We start from the raw sequence: 18783 nt of genomic DNA, 5'->3' as shown, positions 1-18783 counted from the left end.
TAGCTTGATGGCTTCAGGCGCGCATGCTGGCGACACACTGCTCGGCGATGTTCGCAAAATCCCCGACTGCCGAGCATTTGCCGATGCACGCCTCGTCTTCCTCCTCCGGGCAGCGTTGCTCATGAACGAGCTTCACCATGTCTCATATACTGACAAGGTCGCGATTGCTTCGGCACGTTACTACCCAACGCGTACTTGTGGACAGTGTAAAGTGGTGGCGAAAACTCAGAGGCAAGGACACAACTCGCTCCCATGTAACGGACCGTAAGGTAGACTCTGGTGGAAGGACCAGAGTCAATATCCATAGCTATGTGGAGATTCTCAATGGAAGCCCGTTGCCTGCTCCTTCTCGCAGCGCCTCGCAGTCTGAGCTCGCACCGCCCCAAGTCATAGATGGTGCGCTCTGCATTCTTGCCAGAGGTGAGATGATCAGGGTTCCTGGTCACTGGCTGCGAGACACTTGCGCTTGTGTATGTCAGAAATTCGTTGTTCTCAGCAGTAGATTTGTGAGGCATGGCTGACGCTTGACTGGATGTACTCACAGGAGGAGTGTCGCCACCCCGAGACAGGCCAGCGCAACGTCAACATATTCAGACAGACTATAGCCGGTGTGACTGTGGCAAGTGTAGACGCCTCGCAGTTGCCTGAGAAGGTTACGGTGTACTTTCAAGACGGACACAAGACAACACTCTCGGGTAGGGTTATCTCGAATCGACAGAGCTACGTTGCGAGGGGCTTCCGTGAGGCGATGGTCGATGTTGAGCCGTGGACAGCTAGCATCGCGCAACGGCCGCCAAGCGCGGATTATGAGACCTTGAGCAACGACGACCAGAGCTTTGCACAGCTGCTTCGATTGGTTCGCGTCCATGGCTTCGCATTCGTTGATAACATGCCGTCCACGCCCGAGGCTTCTAAAGCGCTGCTGGAGCAGATCGGTCCTATCCGCCATACCCATTATGGGGGCTTCTACGACTTTACTTCTGACCTCTCCTCCAAGGATACAGCATATACGAGTGAAGCACTTGAACCTCATACAGACAATACCTATTTCACGGACCCCGCAGGCTTGCAGGCACTGCACCTTTTGTCACACACCGGTGGCGAAGGGGGCGAAAGCGTCCTGGTGGATGGCTTCAACGTTGCCAAGCAGCTGTTCGATATGAACAAGGACGCTTACCACGTCTTGAGTGCCACTGGGGTTTACGCGCACGCCAGCGGCAACAAAGGCGTCAGCATACAGCCTGCACAAGCCTTCCCAACGCTTGTCCACAGCGAGGAGTATGCGAAGCTAATTCAGGTTCGGTGGAATAATGCCGACCGTGCCAATGTAGCGGCTTCCTGGGCACGTCTAGACCGGTGGTATAACGCCGCTGCGAAGTTCAACGCTCTCATTAATGATCCAAAGAACCAGTACTGGTTCCAGCTGAAGCCGGGACGCATGCTGCTGTTCGATAATTGGAGGGTGTTGCACGGCCGGGCAGCCTTTACGGGCGAACGAAGGATGTGCGGAGGGTACATCAACCGAGATGACTGGATCTCGAAGTACCGCATGACAAACCTGACGGAAGAGGAGCTGGAGATCTCGACCGTGACTGGCTGAGCTGCATAAGAATGCAAGCAGTCAACTCTCCGTCAGTTTGCAGTTGAGACTCCGTGACCTGCAGCCAGCAAGAACGTCGCAGGCGGTGAGTATCCAAACTCGTGCAGCTTCCACACCACTGCAGCAATACCAGGATGCTTTAGGCCAGGTTTGGCAACGATGTGCGCAATAATCCGGAGCGATTGTCAACCGAGCCGCAGCTACGAGTGCCGAATCAACTTCTCTCCTTTCGCTCTGTAATGGCCAAAGCAGTCCAGCACGACCGCGTCACGGTCAATCGTGTGGTTTGGGAGTAACCGACGGGAAAGTTGTAGATGCACTTTCGAGCCTCCTGCGCAACGCTGAGCAGGAGACTGTCCGGGGTACCCATAGCTCCTTTCAGCTGCCGAAGCACTGCTCGATCCTGTGAAGATGAGTACTGGTCAGATAAAGAAGAATTAGTAGGCTGAATGCAGTGAAGCATCAGTACATGTAGTCCGGTGATCTGCAGGTTCTGACGCTTGCGGGCTCAGGCCTTCCTTCGGTGGCGTAGTGTCACATGTCAAGCTTCCCTACCGGAGCACGAACGAGGGCACTGGCTTCGTATGTGTAGGTGGCACCTGCGCTTACCATCCTGGTTCCTGAGTAGCACGACCTTGCGTTCTGTACCTGGACTGGAACCGTTTCTGGCCCTATATTAAGCCCTAAGGATTCCCCCGCGCGTGTAATTGCTAATCTTGATGGAAGACGGTATACAGCACGGCTGAACCCTAGAGACCAGAACTGTTGGAGGATCGGACTTAATAACTATTCTCATTGAGACGAGCGAACAACACTCGGGTGGAAGCGTGGCTATATATGTAACGGTAAGTTCACACATTTTCTCCAACTGCTTCACAGTCCCATTTCGTACGACTTGATAATGGTCGCTCTCCGTCAACTCATCCTTTCTGCCCTCGCGTCCTTCTCCTCTGCTCAGCATTCACCCCTTGGTTCTGCTTTCGGCATTCCTGGAAATGCCAGCTACGATTATGTCGTCATTGGCGGTGGCACCGCTGGCTTGACGATAGCCACACGACTTGCGCAAGGCGGGCATACCGTCTCCGTAATTGAGGCTGGCGGCTTCTACGAGGTTGAGAATGGGAACCGCTCCGTTGTGCCTGGGCTGCTTGGTCTGCCGAGTAGCCCGTTGGTTGACTGGGGTTTCCTCACAACACCGCAAAGCGGAGCAGACGGGAGATCGATTCCTTATACCCGTGGAAAGTGTCTAGGCGGGAGCTCAGCAAGGAACGCTCTGGGTTATCTGCGACCTACAATCGGCACCATGCAACGCTGGGCGGACGTTGTGGGAGACCCGAGCTTCGTTTGGAACAACACTATCAAATACTTCAAGAAGAGTACCGGCTTCACTCCCCCCAGGCCAGGAGAGGAGAGACCTGCTAATTCCACTGCAACGGACTACGATCTCTCCGCCTTCAGCCCCAATGGGCCTGTACAAGTATCCTTTCCGGCATTCACATTTGCGCTTGGGTCGTGGATATTGGCGGCTGCGGATGCGCTGGGTTTGCCTAGACTCCCTCAAGGTCTTGAAAGTGGGCGGTTGCTGGGTCATACTTGGGTGCCAGTCACAATCGATGCCGAAAACCGCGAAAGGAGCACATCCGAGACAGCTTATCTTGCACTTGGGGAGAAGACGCAACGACTAACAGTCTTCACTCATACTATGGCGAAGCAGATCATATTCCATGGCACGACGGCAACAGGCGTCCGCGCTGAAGCGGCTGGAGTACCCTTTGTCCTGAGTGCAAACAAAGAGGTCATATTATCCGCTGGTGCCTTCCAAAGTCCTCAGGTATGCTGCAGCATGCATTACATGACCACAACCTCACTATGCCGACTGACACTGCAATCACAGCTCCTAATGGTGTCTGGTGTTGGGCCGGCAGACACTCTGATCCAATTCGACATCCATGTGATTGCGAATCGGTCGGGTGTTGGACAGAACATGTGGGACAACCCACTCTTTGCCGTATGCTTGTCACTTTGTTCGGTACGGCGACGAGTCGTGGTCGCTAACAGCGTGAAATGTAGGTCTCTTACGCCTTTGACTTTCAAACCTCAAGCGCTTACCAAAACAACCCTACGCTCTTTGCCGAGGCCGTGGAGCAGTACAATGCCAACCGGAGCGGCTTCCTCACCAATCCGGGCGACGACGTCGTGAGCTTCGAGAAGTTGCTAAATGTCTCTTCCGCCAACTTTAGTGCCAAGGCTCAACGGGATTTGGCAGATTTTCCAGCAGACTGGCCGGATGTCCTTCTTGCCAGCACGCCGGTCTATGCTGGTCCGGGGCTTGCTCCCGACACCGTCAACAATTACGGCTCGTTCGTGATCGGGCTTGAAGCTCCGCTCAGTCGAGGCTACGTTACAATCAACTCGAGCGATGCCAGCATCCCGCCAATCATAAACCCACAATGGCTCACGCATCCCACGGATCAAGAAGTGGCGATCGCCGCCGTGCGACGGATCAGACAGTACGCCGCAACGCCACAGCTTCAGTCTGTGATTCTTGGCGGTAAAGAAGTGTTTCCTGGCTTGAATGTTACGAGCGACGAAGACATCCTTGCTGCTATCCGGAGCGGCCTAGGGACGTACTACCATGCTTCTGTAACCTGTAGAATGGGGATGGCAAACGACAGTATGGCAGTCGTGGACTCCAAGGGTCGCGTTATTGGAGTGAATGCATTGAGGGTCGTGGACGTCAGTGCTATGCCATTCTTGCCGCCTGGGTTGCCTCAAGCGGTGGTGTATATGCTTGCTGAGAAGCAGGCGGAGGACATCTTGACAGGCAGTAGTTAATCTGGGTTAGCCAGTCTGATACTGGCTCTGGGACAAATCACGCATCGTATTGATCGACGCTTCCTGTTTTTGAACTTCTTGCAAGAAGTCTGTTCCGAGTAGGGAGACGGACGTTGTCTAGTGGTCTTAGAAAGCTGACGTTACGCGGCGACCATCGTCCATCAAGCGCTTCAGCATTAACACCTCATGCTTGGTTACAAACACACCGTTACCCGTAGGCCCACCATCTGCTCCCTTCGCGACACTCTCCATCGAGCTATCAAGCGCATCAGCGAGATCGCGCACTTTGCCGCCTTCCCACTCGCCTGCGTCATTCGTCCAGAAGACGCGCTTGATACCGACTGAATGCATGTATGAGATGCAGCGATAGCACGGTCGCGACGCCCGGACGACGTTTGGTGCAAGATTTACTTCTGGTATTGCAATGCGGCTCGGAGATGGCTTGCGATCGATAAGCTCGTCATGCAGTGAGCCAGAAGTGGATGTAGTGGTTGTGGTAGGCAGCGAGCTGACAGATTCGGCCAGCGGCTTTCCAGCCTCGGTGGCGAAAATAACCTCGTTTGCAAGCGGAGACGATGGTGAAACCTCAGCTGCGGCCATTGGGATCCGGACAGTTGGCAGCGTTAGGGTCTCAGTACCGTTCGGTTTGCGCCTGCCGAGGCGGGCGACGTACAGGTCGGCGCCCATCAAACGAGGATGCTTCTTTCGGTCGGACAAGCTTGGCCCTGACTGGGCCTTGGGAAGAAGTATCGGCTCTGGCTGCGGTGGCTCGTTGCACGCAGCCGCACTTGATGTACCGCGCTGGAACTCGTTAGGATTGGAACGACAGCAATCACGAGACACTGACCTTTACGTTGCTTTGTTGGTGCTTGTCCTGCTTTCGTGCTTCAATGCAAGCGTGCCGTGTCATTTCTGTCATAACATTGTGTAGCGCTGATTCGTAACCTCGTGGTATGTCATCCAGCTCTCTAGACGCAGAACCCTGTCCGTGTTGTTGCAGCCCATGGAACTGTTGTGTCTGTTGTCCAGACCGGTTGTGTTGATACTCGTACTGATACACGTCCTTCTGATTTTTCTTTTCCTTCCCTTTCCGCTTCTGATGATGATGATGATGTTTCTCTCCACCCTCTGGCACGTGAAACGCCCCACGCCATTCTTGCTGCACGTGCTGCGCGCCACTCTGCTGCACGTGCTTCCTTAGTGCCAACATTTCCCGCTTCTCCATCTCCGCGTCCGCTTGCTCCTTCAAGCGCTTGCTGTTGTTGTTGTTGCTGTGGCCGTGGTGGTGGAGAGTTTGATTGAGATGAGGCAGCTTCAAAACCGCACCTTTGGACTTGGAGCTTGCCCGAGCCTGCCGTGGCGGTCGCGGTGCTGCAGACGGTCTCGACGTAGCGTTTAAGCACTTCGGCTCGTAGTCGCGCTTTGCGTTTATCACAACCCGGTAGTTTGAAGCACGGTTTTTCGCAGGCGAAGGCGGTAGAGGACAGCGTGGAGGAGGCAGTGAGGGCGGAGTGGATGGCCATCATCTCCGAATGCATGCTGAGTGGAACGTTGGCATGGTGGCCGCCACCGGTGCCCTCAAACGGGAGGAAAGTGGCACTAGAACATCCCTCGGAGATGGGCTGACACTGCTGCTGCTGCTGCTTGTCCCTTCGCTTGTGCTTCTTGAGCTTCTCCTTCACCTCACTCATGGCGGGACCATCTAAGCCGCCATTGGCGATGCCACCGTGCTTGAAGGCGCCGCCGTTGAAGCCAGGGCGATAGTCATTGTAGCCCTGGCCGATGACCTTGCCGCCGCGCACGACGATGCAACCATGGCGGTAGTGGAGCGGAGACTTGGTGGCCTGCTCGAGACACAGCGTGAGGTAGTTGTCGGTCTTCATGTTGCTGTTAGTGTGAGCACTGGGGAAGCTGGAAAGCAAGGAAGCTGCTGACGGTGGCGTACGTAAGATGAGGCGTGATGCGCGTGATCTTGAGTAGCTGGAAGCTTCGTGCGTACTGTGTTCGACTGTGCGTTTGACGCTATGATAACTGGTGTAGAGGAGTCAGATGTTGAACCGCAGCGCATCGACTAACACGTGACATTCGCATGCGAGTCAGGCGGGATGTGGGCTTGATCGTGTCTCCATGATCTATGCCTAACCTCCACTCTCCCACACTAAATACACATGGATATACAGCATGGGACATGCTGATATCTCCCCCTACGGCAGGCCAAGAATGGCTGATTGGTCTTGGGGAATCTACAGGGACGATGTCACTAGAGCGCGACAAACTTGCTCAGTCTCCTTGCTGAGCGCCACGCACAACTTGACATATTGCACATCAATCAGCGCTTCGAGAGAACTGTCTGTGACTAGGATGCCTTATCCTTGTCTACCGGCTTTTCTGGGCCTTCACGAGTCAAAGATAGGAGCATAAGCCGCCACCCGCCTCCTCCGCAGCTCAGCGATGACTTTCCGAGTGAGGTCGCGGTTGCTTATGAAGAACACCGCCTCAGCGTTAACGGCATGGTACATGTCCTCCGCCAGCTCAACCATGTCCGGCCTTCGCCCGTCCTTGCGCGTGTCCCAGATTGTAGCTTCCGGATCCTTTCGCAGCACCGCATCATAGATTGGATCACCGAACACCGTTCTTGGACTCGGTGCCGACCAGATGATGTGTATCTTGGTCTTGGTTACGGTTCCGGCGCCGAAGAGCGCCAGGCACGGTCCAATACCACTCCCAGTAGCCATGACCACGACGCGGCGGAAGACTTGTGCCATTGCAAGAACACCGGTGGCATGAATCCCGCGCATATAGTAGTAAGGTCTGGGCGACTCGATGGTCTTGGCTGTCCAGTCGCCGGCTCGTGAGATGATGGAAGAAAAAGCGCCTTTGTCGCTCTCCTGCAGCGGCGGTATGGCAGCGAAGCCATGCCATTCGTAAAGCGGTGCGTCGGAAATGGCTACACCATGTAACGCGGGAATGCGCTCACGTGGATCGTAGTATATGCGTATGGCATGGTCGGTCAAGCGCTCGGCGCGTACGACGGCGACCTTGCGGAGGAGTAGCCAGGGGTAGATGGCGTGGCAAGAGATGATGATTAGCAGCCAGAAAGCTGGTAGCTGGACCAAGCTTTGACCGATGGTGAGTCCGGATGCTGAGGCTCGGGCTTGGTCTCGTGCGAGAAGGACAAGTGACACCCAGAACAGGGCAATGCCGAACCAGCCTGCCCAACGATGGGCGTTCTCGAAGAGGTCGTGGTACCTGCGACGGACTTGAGGTATCGCTGTCACGACGATTGAGGAGAGGAGTATGGCTAACAGTAAATCGAGGAGCAGTACGCCGACATCGCTGAAGTTGCCGCCAGCGTAGCTCGTCCACAGCGAGCCGGTAAAGACGACGAACCACATCAGGGTGCTCACTGCGGCTCCACTATGTACTCCGCCGTTCTCGTATACCAGAGCGAGTCGCCTGCGGAGCCACAATGGTGCCGAGTGCGGAATTGACCAACAGGTGTGATACATGACGTTCTTCATGTAATCTTGGCGAACCAACACGGCCATGAGCAGGTTGGCCACGGCAGCATTGGCGGCACTTGTCATGGACGGCAGGTGTTTGTCTGAACAAGCGACGACGGCGAGGATGGCGCTCAGATTGGCGCATACGACGAGAGTCCATAGCTGACGGTAAGGAGTCAGAGCGACATACCAGGCGTAGTCGAAGTATAGCCAAGCGAGGCTCTTGAGGGTTCTTCTGGGTTTCTGTTCATGCACTAGGTTGTTGGGGACTACAGCCGTCTCCGTCTTGACGATGCCTTTCTCCAGATCCGTGAATATCATTTCGGGTTGGGAGTGTGCTTCCATTGTGGTTGTGGCTGACGATGCATCTGGGCTACGTGCTACAATCGAGGTGTGGACAATATCTTTTTCAACTGCTTTCACAACAGCGGGATCCATCAAGGTACGTGAATGACACAATTGCGACACTTCGAGTGCAACAGAGGATGGGGCCATTCACGACTTGAAGAGAATGTTTGTCTCACATGGCGGCCCTTCCGGCTCTGCGAAATACTGCCTTAACATCACTGCATGTTGAACACGCTTATGCGCCAGGGCAGACTAAGGCGGTTGGATCATAATGCTCCCCTAGTGGCATACCATTTCGAGTAACTTCCGCGACTCGTGTTGACAGCTGACAGCTTGCATGGCTTTTCGCGCCCTTTCACGGCGCTATACTGTTGTGTGGTGGCCGTGTAGACGATCCTGTGGAGTCCAGCGTACGAAGCTGACGCAGCAAATGGCAGGGCAGCTTCGCCGCCGGACGGCCAGACAATTTGGCACTAGAGTGGTCGTGGCGGCCTTGGCAAGCATCCTCCTGTGGGGGAGCTGAATCCCTCTGCAATCCTCCCTGTGTTTACTGCTCCATCTACTGCACCTCAGCCGAGAAAGGTCCAAAAGGCGTTCATGGACCCGGAGGCTCGGGGCGCCTGAAAGCTGTTCTCGCATCCTGTCAGCCTGCACGATCACTAATTACATGTCAGCAAGAGTGACAGGCGTAACGAGTCCAAGGTAGAGACTGTATTCCACCTGAAATATTGCGGGAGAGACACGAGCGGCACGCGAGCATGCAGCTATGATGAGAAGATAGCGAGCTCGGCTCGGTCTCGCGCTTTGGTTGACACAGGCTTCTTGCATGAAGGCTGAACGGTATTTGTCAATGCATATTCGTTTGACCGGTCGTGACAAGGTTCGCATTGGACGTCTGAAGACCGTACGTCCACAGTCGGCAGTGCTCACGGCCCCAAGCGAGTGGCTTACAGCACGGCTTGTGAAGTCCTACCACATGACTGCGCTGACTGGCCATACCTTGCGCTTTCGTAGGCGCCGATATTGACTTCCCAGGCGTCAGCTATGGAGGCAACGCCGATGCAGATGGATGTAGGTTGTTGTTGGCTAGAACGGGCATCTAAGCTTCGAGGCCTTTGGGCTGTGGAATTGAGGCATATGTCTGTCAACATTGCTCACATGTTAATATGTAATTCTTCAACAGTCTAGCATTCCATTGAAGCTTTCCCGCACGTCTGTAACATCTCGTCTTCGATCTTTACTCTGCTATTAACTGTCAGCGGATATGGACGGGCAGCCAAAGCAACTCGCTTCTTGCGCTGGTGGGCAGGAGGTGAACTCGAGCGGCAATGGTTTTTGTATGGAGCTGACGTCTGGCAAGCCAGCACTACTGAAAGAGACCATCGGAGTGTGCCTTTCCAGGATTGTCCATGAGTACTCCGATCGACCTGCCGTCAAAGTCGGAGCGCTTCGTTTGACGTACCGCGACCTTGATGACCGAACTGATGAGGTTGTCAAGGCGTTGTACAAGCTTGGTCTGTCATCTGGCGATGTCGTCGCAACGACACTTAGCATGAACATCAATCACTTGCTTGTGTGTTAGCCTCGCCGTAAGCATACCATAGCAACTGACACACATCTAGATCATCTACGCGTGCTTCAAGTCTGGGATTGTCTTGGCGCCTTTAAATCCTGGGTACAGTTCAACTCAGGTCGTGGCTGCCTTGCAGCACGTGAAGGCGCGCTGTTGGTTCGTCGGCCATACCATCGCGATTCCCTACAAGCAACCACTCTCCACACAGCCCCTGCGAGATGCCGTGTATGCGGCGCAGTCTGTCGACAATGCTTTGCTGTGCAAGGTTGTCGTTGTCAATGCTACGTCTCCGACAGACTTCCGCGAGCGATGCTGGGAGTTCCAGACCTTGCTGCGATCCGCTGCGGACCAGGCGATCGAGCGCAACTTGAGTCTCGAAGCGGACTCAACAGCAACTCTGCTTTTCACCTCCGGCACCACCTCATCACCCAAGGCTGTTGTGCTGTCACACCACAATATCTTGAATAACGCCAACGTGTGCTCGCACCTCTGGGGCACAACCTCCGAAGACGTCTACATCTCCACAATGCCCCTGTACCACTGTGGAGGCATTGTTTTGGTCCTGCTAGCCGCAATGACTCATGGTGCAATGATCAGCATGCCATGCGAGGCGTTTGATGCTCTTGCCCTGCTTCGCGCGATCAGGGAAGACCGCTGCACAATCTTGTCCGGTGTGCCGACGATGTACATGGCTTGGCTTGACCTACTGTCCTTGCCTGAGTTTGCCAACCACGACTTCTCTCACATTCGTTCCGGCTTCATTGGTGCTTCTCCAATCCTGCCCTCGCTTCGCGAAACGCTCAACCAGCGCCTACACCTCCACGGTGTCGGCAATGCCTATGGGATGACGGAGAGCAGTCCGGTTGCAACAATAGCCCTTGCCTCCCACCCTGAGGAGAAGAAGTGCTCAACGGTAGGGTATACTATACCCCACCAGTCAGTGCGTATTGCAGCCCGAGACAACCCTCATCGTACGCTGGAAGTAGGCGAGAGGGGTGAGATCCTCATTGCCGGCATGGTGATGAGAGGATATCTCGACAACCAGAAGAAGACGGACGAAGCGATCGTTGAAACCGTCGCTGAAGATGGTACAATGACTCGCTGGATGCGAAGCGGTGACGAGGGTATGATGGATGCAGATGGCTTCGTCTCCGTTACTGGACGGATCAAGGGTGAGTGCATGTGTCCTGCTTCATGTAGGTTGACTGCTGACTTTTCGGCACGGACATCATAATCCGTGGCGGCGAAAACATCTACCCAGAGGAGATCGAGGACGTTATGATGCAGTGTGCCGCCGTCAAGTCGGTCTCGGTCGTCGGCCTGAAAGACGAGCGCTATGGCGAAGTCGTTGGCGCTTTTGTTATTCCGCGACCCAATGTCACCGTCTCGCAAAGCAACGATTCCAACAGCGGCGAGGTCGATCTTAGACTAAGTGCTAGTGCTGCACTGTCCGAAGCGGACACAAGCCAAGAGCTGACTGCATCGCAATTACGAGATGTTGTGAGGGCGAAGCTTGCCAAACACATGGTTCCGAAGCACATCTTCTGGGTCGACGAGCTGCCCATGACTTTGACCGGTAAGATCGAGAAGCACAAGCTGCGCGACTGTGGCAACTCGCTCGTAGCACCAACCCAAGCGACGGCCGTGGAAGTGCAGGCGGAGCTCGTAGAGGAGCCGGACTCGGCGGTAGTGGAGCAGGAGCAAAATAATCAACTTGTGCCTGTGGAGACTACTCATCAGCCTGGCAGTGCGAAGGACTGGAAGGGTTCCGGAGAGCCGTGCATCGTGGAGCGTGAGGTCAACGTTCAGCCAGTGCGTCATATAAGGATCTGGGCAGGATGGAGACGTCCTGGGAAAGCATTGCGGAGGCTCATGCTGTTTTCGGCGCGTCGGGAAGTGGTGGTAAAGGCTTGAAGCACAAGCGATATCTGTCAACCACATCTTCGTCCTCAAATTGCGCATGATCTGACAAGCACGGGAAGTCGTCTGTTTGGTGTACTCAGGATTTGCTTGTCGTCAGCCCGCAGCTGACTCTTCATTGAAGCTAAGTTGAAAAACACACTGACGTGACTTCCAGTTCTTCCATCATGTCCAACTACCGTCGGCCTTACAATCCAATAATGCTTCGCGGAATGCTCGCCATAGCTGACCGTCTTCGGCCAGTGGAGAGCCCCACCCTTGAAGGCCCATCTGAGTCGCCTGGAAGCCCTACCAACAGTCTTGCCGGCGATGACCGCGACGATGATCGAGAGTATGAAGACGTGCAAAGCGTCGCGGACCCGAGCCAGAACACAGTGGATGAAGAGGACACCGAACTTCCGTTCGCCCGGCATGCTAGATCTGCGTCTGGAGCTGCGACTTCTTCCAGTCAGCTTTCGCCATCAGAACTGAGTGATCAGAAGGGCACCGAAGAAGACTTTTCGCATAAGGTACGGTTGTTGAGCAGCATTGCAACGGCTTTCCGAATGGTTAAGGAAAGATCGGCCATGATCGTTGAGCAAGTCAAGATGATAGAAGGCATGGCGAGCGAGATGGAGAAGCTTTTAGACTTGTATAACTTCTGAGGGACATAGTGCGAGTGTAGTGACGCTCATGCGCTGCTGTCCGTATGTGATGGTCTTCTCCGGCAGCCCCATATGCTGCATTTATCCTACAGGACCACTGTCCTTGCGATGCTTCTCTTTCAGTTTCTTCTCCGTCTTCATAAATTCTCTGATGCCGACCGGAATGTCAGCGAATAGATCCGCTCCGCCTGCCGTCCCGAAGCTCTCCATGCCGCCCGCAGCGGTCCAATTTGTTTCGCTTCCACCTCCGTCTTCATCCATACTCGTCGCCACGTGCGTGGGCATGCCAGGCTCCTGCGCCATCATACCCGTTGCTTTGCCCTGGCGTCGTTGCTCAAGCAGCTTAGCCCGCGCTTCGGCACTCTTGGCCGCCCATTCCTCCAGCTCATCACGGAACCTGTCCCATACGCAGTTGACACAACCGCTCATGCAACAGTTATCTGGCTCCTCCGGGCGTGGTGGGACGAGAACGCCAGCCACATTGTGACTCTTGGCCTCAATTTCGCGGCGTCTCTCTACAGGCCCGGCAAGCCGTGAGCCGAAGACTACGCGAGCCTTCTCTAGATTCTCCTCCTTAGCCGTCTTCGGCAACTGGTCTGTTGGTAGCGGTGCCGGCGCCGTGCGTGTGCCCGGCTGCACGGCGCGTAACGGAGCATCTAGCAAGTCGGCATAGTAGCCTTCAAAGGGATGCGCCTGCCCTGAGCGAGCACTATCGGCGTAACATCTCTGCAAAGACAGTCCAACATACACTCGCGCTTCCAACCCCTTGCATAGTTTTGGCTTCGCTTGAGCGAGCCTATGCACAGCGCTGCGCATGCTTCATTGCATGATCGTAAAACGGAATGGTAACGTCCAGTCTGGAGATTGCTCGGGAGGCAGTGACAGTGACGTAATTGAAGCCGAACATCTGCCGCTCAATGGACATTGGCGTGCATTCACCCGCCCATATTGTTAATGATCGCGCCAAAGGTGAAAGCCTTGAACGTGCAGTCGAAAAGACACTGCTAGACTACTGTATGTCCGGTAACAGCAGGACACCGCGTGGTCACAACTTCTACCATCGCGCTTAAAGTTAACCGTCTAGTCGAGCGAGCAGGTTCTGTACACACAAGCTGTGAAGGAAGGTGATAGAGCTAGCCCCATCGCTTTCGCGATGCCTCTCCTTACGTTCCCTTGGTAGGCAGCTGGAAAAGTTGAGGCGAACCGACAGCACGACGCTTTTGCCACTGAACACGCCACACTGATTGTGCGGCAATCTAGGTTGGTAGAACCACCACAACCTGCCGATATCTCACACTGCAACAGCCTCTCCTATCGCCTTAGCAAGCCGTCTGTACTCCATCAACAGCTCTTCCACTTCCCCCAGTCTCAAGTCACTGGCACTTGACACTGCGAGGAACCTCTTCTTTGGCGGTTTGATCTTTCTCAACTCCGCTAGGGCTTCCCTAGCGTTTAGGTCATCGCCTGTTGTAGAAACAATACTCTCCTTCGTCCTCTGCTTTTCTAGATTCGGGAATGCCTCGGCCGCATCGTCCATTGAAGGCCGCTCAACGATGTTGTCGAGCTTGTTCGGCTTCTCTACGGTCGGGGAAGGCTGCGCCGAGATATTGCCCGCGCCACGCCCGAAACGTGGAAAGCCGGGTACGCCGAAGCGGTTCAATGGGTTGATGGCATTGAGTATGTTCGCGCTGGTGGACGCTGCTGCCGCAGAATCTTCCTTGGGCTTCTCCTTTGCGGCAACGTCGCTGAAAGCAACGCGCTTCCCGCTACCGGCTGACCGGGTACTATCTACGCTCCGGTCACGCAAAGGCGGTTTCCGGCCTCCGAGAATTTCAAGCATCTTGTTGTCGATCTTGCTTGTTGTGCTTGTCGGATCGTCTAGTGCAGGACTGCTGCGACCACTGATGTTCAATGATTCGTCTTGCTCCTCCAAACTTGGCGAGCTGACCAGCTTGCGAGCTTCCTCAAGCGTCTTAGGTAGAGGCGAGTCGCCTGTGGCTTGCTCTTTGAAGCGGCCAAAGACGAATTGTAGACTATTCTCAAGCGTGCCGTTGATGCTATCGTAGATCTTGTCTGCCGCGTTGAGAAAGTTCTCACGCCCGGCCTCGAGTCTGTCGGCTTGCGCTTGCACCAAGTTCGACAACCGACGTTGATGCATCGCTGGTCGATTGGTCATTGGCGTCGGCGTACGTGGAGATGGAAGAGCCTGTGCAGGGTCGCTGGAGCTGCTGCTGAGCTCAGGCGAAGTGGCTGTAATTGGCGCTACGGTGGGCTTGAGAGCCCGAGCAGCGCTTAGGTGAGTTGGCGGAGACCTCTCAGAGGTAGGTGTCGAGGGCCGGCTGCTCGACTTTGCCGGTCCCTCTGGCAGTTCATCGGCCCGGAGTGATGAGAGATCAACCGTTTCCAGGAATGAGATGGCGGCCTCAAGATTGACCAGACAGTAAGCAGCTTCGCCATCGACCTTGCTCTGGGCACGGAACCGTTGAATGAAGTTAAGGTTGCTGACAACACTGATGCCCTCAGGCGGCGATGTTATTAGCGTGTAAATCAGTGTGGGCAGAATCTCGTCAGCAGAGGATGATGATGGAAAGAGTTCCGAAAGGGTCTCCACAATGCTTTTGTGCGCATCCGTGAGATGTCGCAGTTTGCCAGCCGGATAATGCTCGTCGTCCATGCGCTGCAATGCTTCCCGAGCACTAGCTAGTGATTGGGAGATGTCTTCCTCCTTCTCCGCTGCGGTCTTCCGCACCTCCGCTTTCGCAGGGTCAGAATCCGTGTGTAGCTCTTTCAGGCCGATCCCAACCACGGATAACGCAGCCGTCCGTGAACGTAGCTTCTCGTCTCGTGCCTCGTCGTCCGTGCTCCGGTGCTTGAAGATGCGATCGTATACCTTCTCACACACGCCGCGCTCCACTGCCTCTTCCAAAGCTATTCGCTTGAGCTCAAGCAGACGCCTAGCCTTCTTTCTGTAGGCGACTTCGGAGGCCGTGAGCATCTCACCACCACTTACTGAGCCATCATCGACACGCTTCGCACCAGAACCAGCTCTCGCCCGTCCACTCGGCTTGGACGGCGTGCTTGAGCCCTTGTCTCGTCCAATACGGGATGCTAGGGAAGCAATATGTGTCGCAATGTGCGATGCAGCACGTTCGTAGAAGTCCTGGAATAGCTCAGAGAGCGCATCTGCTGCAAGAGGCTGAGCATGCACCTTTGCGGACAGACTCTCGAGAAAGCGCTCGCTCAAACTCTTGATCTCTATGGGAAGATCGTCAAAGGTGCTTGGGATCTTCAGTTCCGGGTTGGGCGTCACTGCGCCAGAGGGCACATGCTCCTCTTCATCATCATGGTTCTCAAAGACATCGGCCCTCTTTCCCGCCACCTCGGGTGATCCGTCAATATGCCTCGCTTCCGGTATGGCTGGTATACCTGCTTCCTGCAGCGTGCTCGCTCTCTTTCGAGGTGATGTTGCTGACGGAGACGCTGGCATGCGGATAAAGGATTGCGAGCCGTGCAAGCCTGGACGGCTGTCGCTGACGGATCTCTGCGACACGCCGGACATCCTGCCTTGCATGCTGAGCTTCTTCAAGTGTAGCGTGCAGCTAAGATATGCATACGGTTTGCAGATAGGCCGCCTTTTACTATGTCATCCCGCGGCCAACTCGACCAACAACATGAAAGTACCGCCTCCACCAATCAATGCTGAACGGTACCTGCACAAACCAAGCGAGTGGAAGAGACCAGAGCCCAGCTCCACGGTCCTCGGTGGATGCTCACGGCATCCGAAGGCAACAAAGACTGATCGTCTCGTGCGTGGACGTTGCTTCTTCAGCACGAAGTCAACAGCGCCAGCCTCAGCACAACTTGGCGCACATGCTGCGGGGGCGACGATGACGCTGACGCCGGGCCGTTTCCGCTGGTAGGATGTTCCGAGCGCCTATCGTTTGTTGATGCCTTTGGAGCCGCATGTGACCTACATCACGAGTAAGACACTCTATTCACTTTGAACGACGCTTGAGGACGCATGCGATGCTTCATCAACGCTGCTTCAGCTCGAAGGGGCAGGAGCAGCACTCCCAGCGCCATGTTCAGCGGTAGCGCAGTGTTTGCGTGCTTGCTGCTTCTTGCAGGCTTGAGCGATGCGTTCCGTATAAGCAGTCCGCATGAAAGGGCGCAAGAACGAGCAGAGTGGCTCTCGAGGCTGGAGGACAGTCGGCGACTTGCAGACGCTGTTCTACCTCCTCAAGTGCCTATCAATAATGGGCATATTCCAGTAGCCCCAGATCTTGACGAGCGAGTCTTTGTGGGTGAAATGGTGAAGTGGCAAACGGTCCGAGGCTAATAGATCGCATAGACGCTGCGCCATATCTACCATCGAGGAACCCACCAGTACCCCAAGCTTCACCGGTACCAAGATATCGCGCCGGGCGACGAGCTTCGTGTCTCCTACGATGATGGCGAAACATACGAAGCAGCGCCCCAATCATTGCGGGTCAATGTCATGCCAACGAGCATCCAGCGGCTAACAAACCGCAAGCCTGCTGACATCGATCAGCTACTTGCCTATGCGGACATGCACGGTAATGCAGCGACCTTGCCTTACTATGACTGGACAGTAGACAGTGTCGCAGGTCCAAACATTACCAACAAAGGCACAGTCTTGACCTTCGCCAAGATGGCAGCGAACGCGTACGTTCAAGGTCACGCTGGCGGAGAGTGGAAAGATGTCAAAGGCGGCTTCAACTACACCGATGACTTTGGCTGGCAGGCTGATGGTCTTCGTGGCCATATCTTCGCCGATCAGAAGAACAAGACGATCGTGATAGGTCTGAAAGGTACGTCCGTACCTTGGTTCGATAACCCGGCTACGACCGACACGGACTTGGTAAGCTAACCCACGACCCTTCTCTGCTTTAGGTACATCACCAGCTGTCTTCGATGGCGCTGACACTACGGGCAATGATAAGCTAAACGATAACCTCTTCGGATCCTGCTGCTGTGGTCAAGGCGGGCAGATCATGTGGAAACAAGTCTGCGACTGTATGACCTCAGCATATACATGCAACTCAACGTGTTTGGTGAAGTCCTTGCGCGAAAAGGGCCATTACTATCGAGCCGTTAGGGAACTGTATCACAACGTCACCGAGCGATATCCGAATTCCGATGTATGGTTGTCAGGACATTCCTTGGGAGGGGTGGTCAGCTCTTTACTAGGCCTCACGTACGGCTTACCCACTCTCACTTTTGAAGCCTTTCCGGATTCGCTCGCAGCGTCACGCTTGGGTCTTCCAACACCTCCAGGCTACAGGATCGGCTCGCATCAGTCACGCGTCAGCACTGGCATCTACCACTTTGGTCATACTGCCGATCCAATCTACATGGGCACATGCAACGCTGGATCATCCTGGTGCACGATAGGAGGGTACGCTTTCCAGGGTGTCTGTCACACTGGCCATACTTGTATTTACGATACCGTTGGTGATCTTGGCTGGCGTGTAGGCATTGGTACGCACAAGATCTCGAATGTAATCCGGGACGTACTGGAGAAATACGATACGGTACCTGGGTGTCAGCAAGACCTGGACTGCCAGGATTGCTTCAACTGGAAATTCTACGAGAGCAATAGCAGCGAGCCAATCACCACTTCTAGTAGCTCCACCTCATCGACACGAACAAGAACGGAGATATGCAAGACGCCAGGCTGGTGGGGCTGTTTGGATGAGACGACGACGACGACGACCGCAACCACGTCGACCACTAGCAGCTCCTCGACATCCACTTGTAAGACGCCGGGTTGGTTCGGCTGCAAAGACCCTACCACTACTCCGTCATCGTCTTCTACAACCGGAACAACGACCAGTGCAATCCCAGCGCCCTCCATCACCACGACCAGCAGCTTGCCGACCAGCACTGAAACCTGCGAGACACCTGGCTGGTTTGGCTGCAGAGACCCGACGACAGTTGCTGTAGCGCCATCGTCTACCTTCGCGCATACCACACCAGCACCTACCGCCGCACGGCCTAGTCCGTCGAGCTTGCCTTCAACGAAACGGAAAGAATGCGCGGAGCGACATTGGTATGGGTTTTGCAGGTCGTGGGAGTACGAAGAGGCTGTCTCAAAGACTGAGTTATGAATGCTATGGTTATTCTGTTAGGTAAAGGGCGTTCAGTGGAGTGTATACATAGCAAATCGCATATTGAGTATCATGCATCGAGGCATCGGAGAATCTTCGGTGAAGCTGCGCGTCGAGACACGTCTTCCATCTGCACTCTATCAACCAGGCGCAAGCTGTCCCACATCCGTCTCTCATTGTTTACTAACGACTCAATCATAACACCGTCCAACAGCATTTGGCTATCGTG

General features: G+C 54.9%; 8 protein-coding genes across 8 annotated transcripts; 4 read left to right on the top strand and 4 right to left on the bottom strand.

Annotated features, from left to right (window-relative positions):
• Nucleotides 1-434: 434 nt before the first annotated feature.
• On the top strand, nucleotides 435-1549 carry BAUCODRAFT_48091 (uncharacterized protein; the record flags this gene model as incomplete). Its single annotated transcript, XM_007681705.1, has 2 exons — nucleotides 435-470; nucleotides 545-1549. Coding segments are annotated over 2 exons (1041 nt in total), but the record flags the coding sequence as incomplete, so codon positions are not given.
• Nucleotides 1550-2169: 620 nt separating this feature from the next.
• On the top strand, nucleotides 2170-4435 carry BAUCODRAFT_569073 (uncharacterized protein; the record flags this gene model as incomplete). Its single annotated transcript, XM_007681994.1, has 4 exons — nucleotides 2170-2767; nucleotides 2804-3431; nucleotides 3495-3608; nucleotides 3671-4435. Exons 1-4 carry the CDS (start codon nucleotides 2502-2504, stop codon nucleotides 4433-4435), a joined length of 1773 nt encoding a protein of 590 aa, XP_007680184.1. The 5' UTR covers nucleotides 2170-2501.
• A 126-nt stretch (nucleotides 4436-4561) lies between these two features.
• On the bottom strand, nucleotides 4562-6318 carry BAUCODRAFT_125860 (uncharacterized protein; the record flags this gene model as incomplete). The annotated part of the gene is made up of 3 exons (XM_007681993.1): nucleotides 4562-5236; nucleotides 5358-5654; nucleotides 5803-6318. The coding sequence occupies 3 exons, from the start codon at nucleotides 6316-6318 to the stop codon at nucleotides 4562-4564; spliced, it is 1488 nt and encodes a 495-aa protein (XP_007680183.1).
• Nucleotides 6319-6643: 325 nt separating this feature from the next.
• BAUCODRAFT_37813 (uncharacterized protein) lies at nucleotides 6644-8431 on the bottom strand. The gene has a single exon (XM_007681643.1). It carries the CDS (start codon nucleotides 8374-8376, stop codon nucleotides 6832-6834), a length of 1545 nt encoding a protein of 514 aa, XP_007679833.1. The 5' UTR covers nucleotides 8377-8431; the 3' UTR covers nucleotides 6644-6831.
• Nucleotides 8432-9625: 1194 nt separating this feature from the next.
• BAUCODRAFT_125858 (uncharacterized protein) lies at nucleotides 9626-11655 on the top strand (the record flags this gene model as incomplete). Its single annotated transcript, XM_007681992.1, has 4 exons — nucleotides 9626-9859; nucleotides 9909-11031; nucleotides 11121-11545; nucleotides 11608-11655. 4 exons carry the CDS (start codon nucleotides 9626-9628, stop codon nucleotides 11653-11655), a joined length of 1830 nt encoding a protein of 609 aa, XP_007680182.1.
• Nucleotides 11656-12540: 885 nt separating this feature from the next.
• BAUCODRAFT_47942 (uncharacterized protein) lies at nucleotides 12541-13119 on the bottom strand (the record flags this gene model as incomplete). Its single annotated transcript, XM_007681704.1, has 1 exon — nucleotides 12541-13119. A coding segment is annotated over one exon (579 nt), but the record flags the coding sequence as incomplete, so codon positions are not given.
• Nucleotides 13120-13714: 595 nt separating this feature from the next.
• On the bottom strand, nucleotides 13715-15982 carry BAUCODRAFT_37809 (uncharacterized protein; the record flags this gene model as incomplete). The annotated part of the gene is made up of 1 exon (XM_007681642.1): nucleotides 13715-15982. The coding sequence occupies one exon, from the start codon at nucleotides 15980-15982 to the stop codon at nucleotides 13715-13717; it is 2268 nt and encodes a 755-aa protein (XP_007679832.1).
• A 366-nt stretch (nucleotides 15983-16348) lies between these two features.
• Nucleotides 16349-18704, top strand: BAUCODRAFT_142440 (uncharacterized protein). The gene is made up of 3 exons (XM_007681991.1): nucleotides 16349-16735; nucleotides 16775-17305; nucleotides 17388-18704. Exons 1-3 carry the CDS (start codon nucleotides 16445-16447, stop codon nucleotides 18552-18554), a joined length of 1989 nt encoding a protein of 662 aa, XP_007680181.1. The 5' UTR covers nucleotides 16349-16444; the 3' UTR covers nucleotides 18555-18704.
• The last annotated feature ends 79 nt before the right edge of the window (nucleotides 18705-18783 follow it).

Source organism: Baudoinia panamericana (assembly GCF_000338955.1).
Source record: "Baudoinia panamericana UAMH 10762 unplaced genomic scaffold BAUCOscaffold_12, whole genome shotgun sequence".
Lineage (NCBI taxonomy): Eukaryota > Fungi > Ascomycota > Dothideomycetes > Mycosphaerellales > Teratosphaeriaceae > Baudoinia > Baudoinia panamericana.
This window is presented reverse-complemented; position numbering and strand designations above follow the sequence as displayed.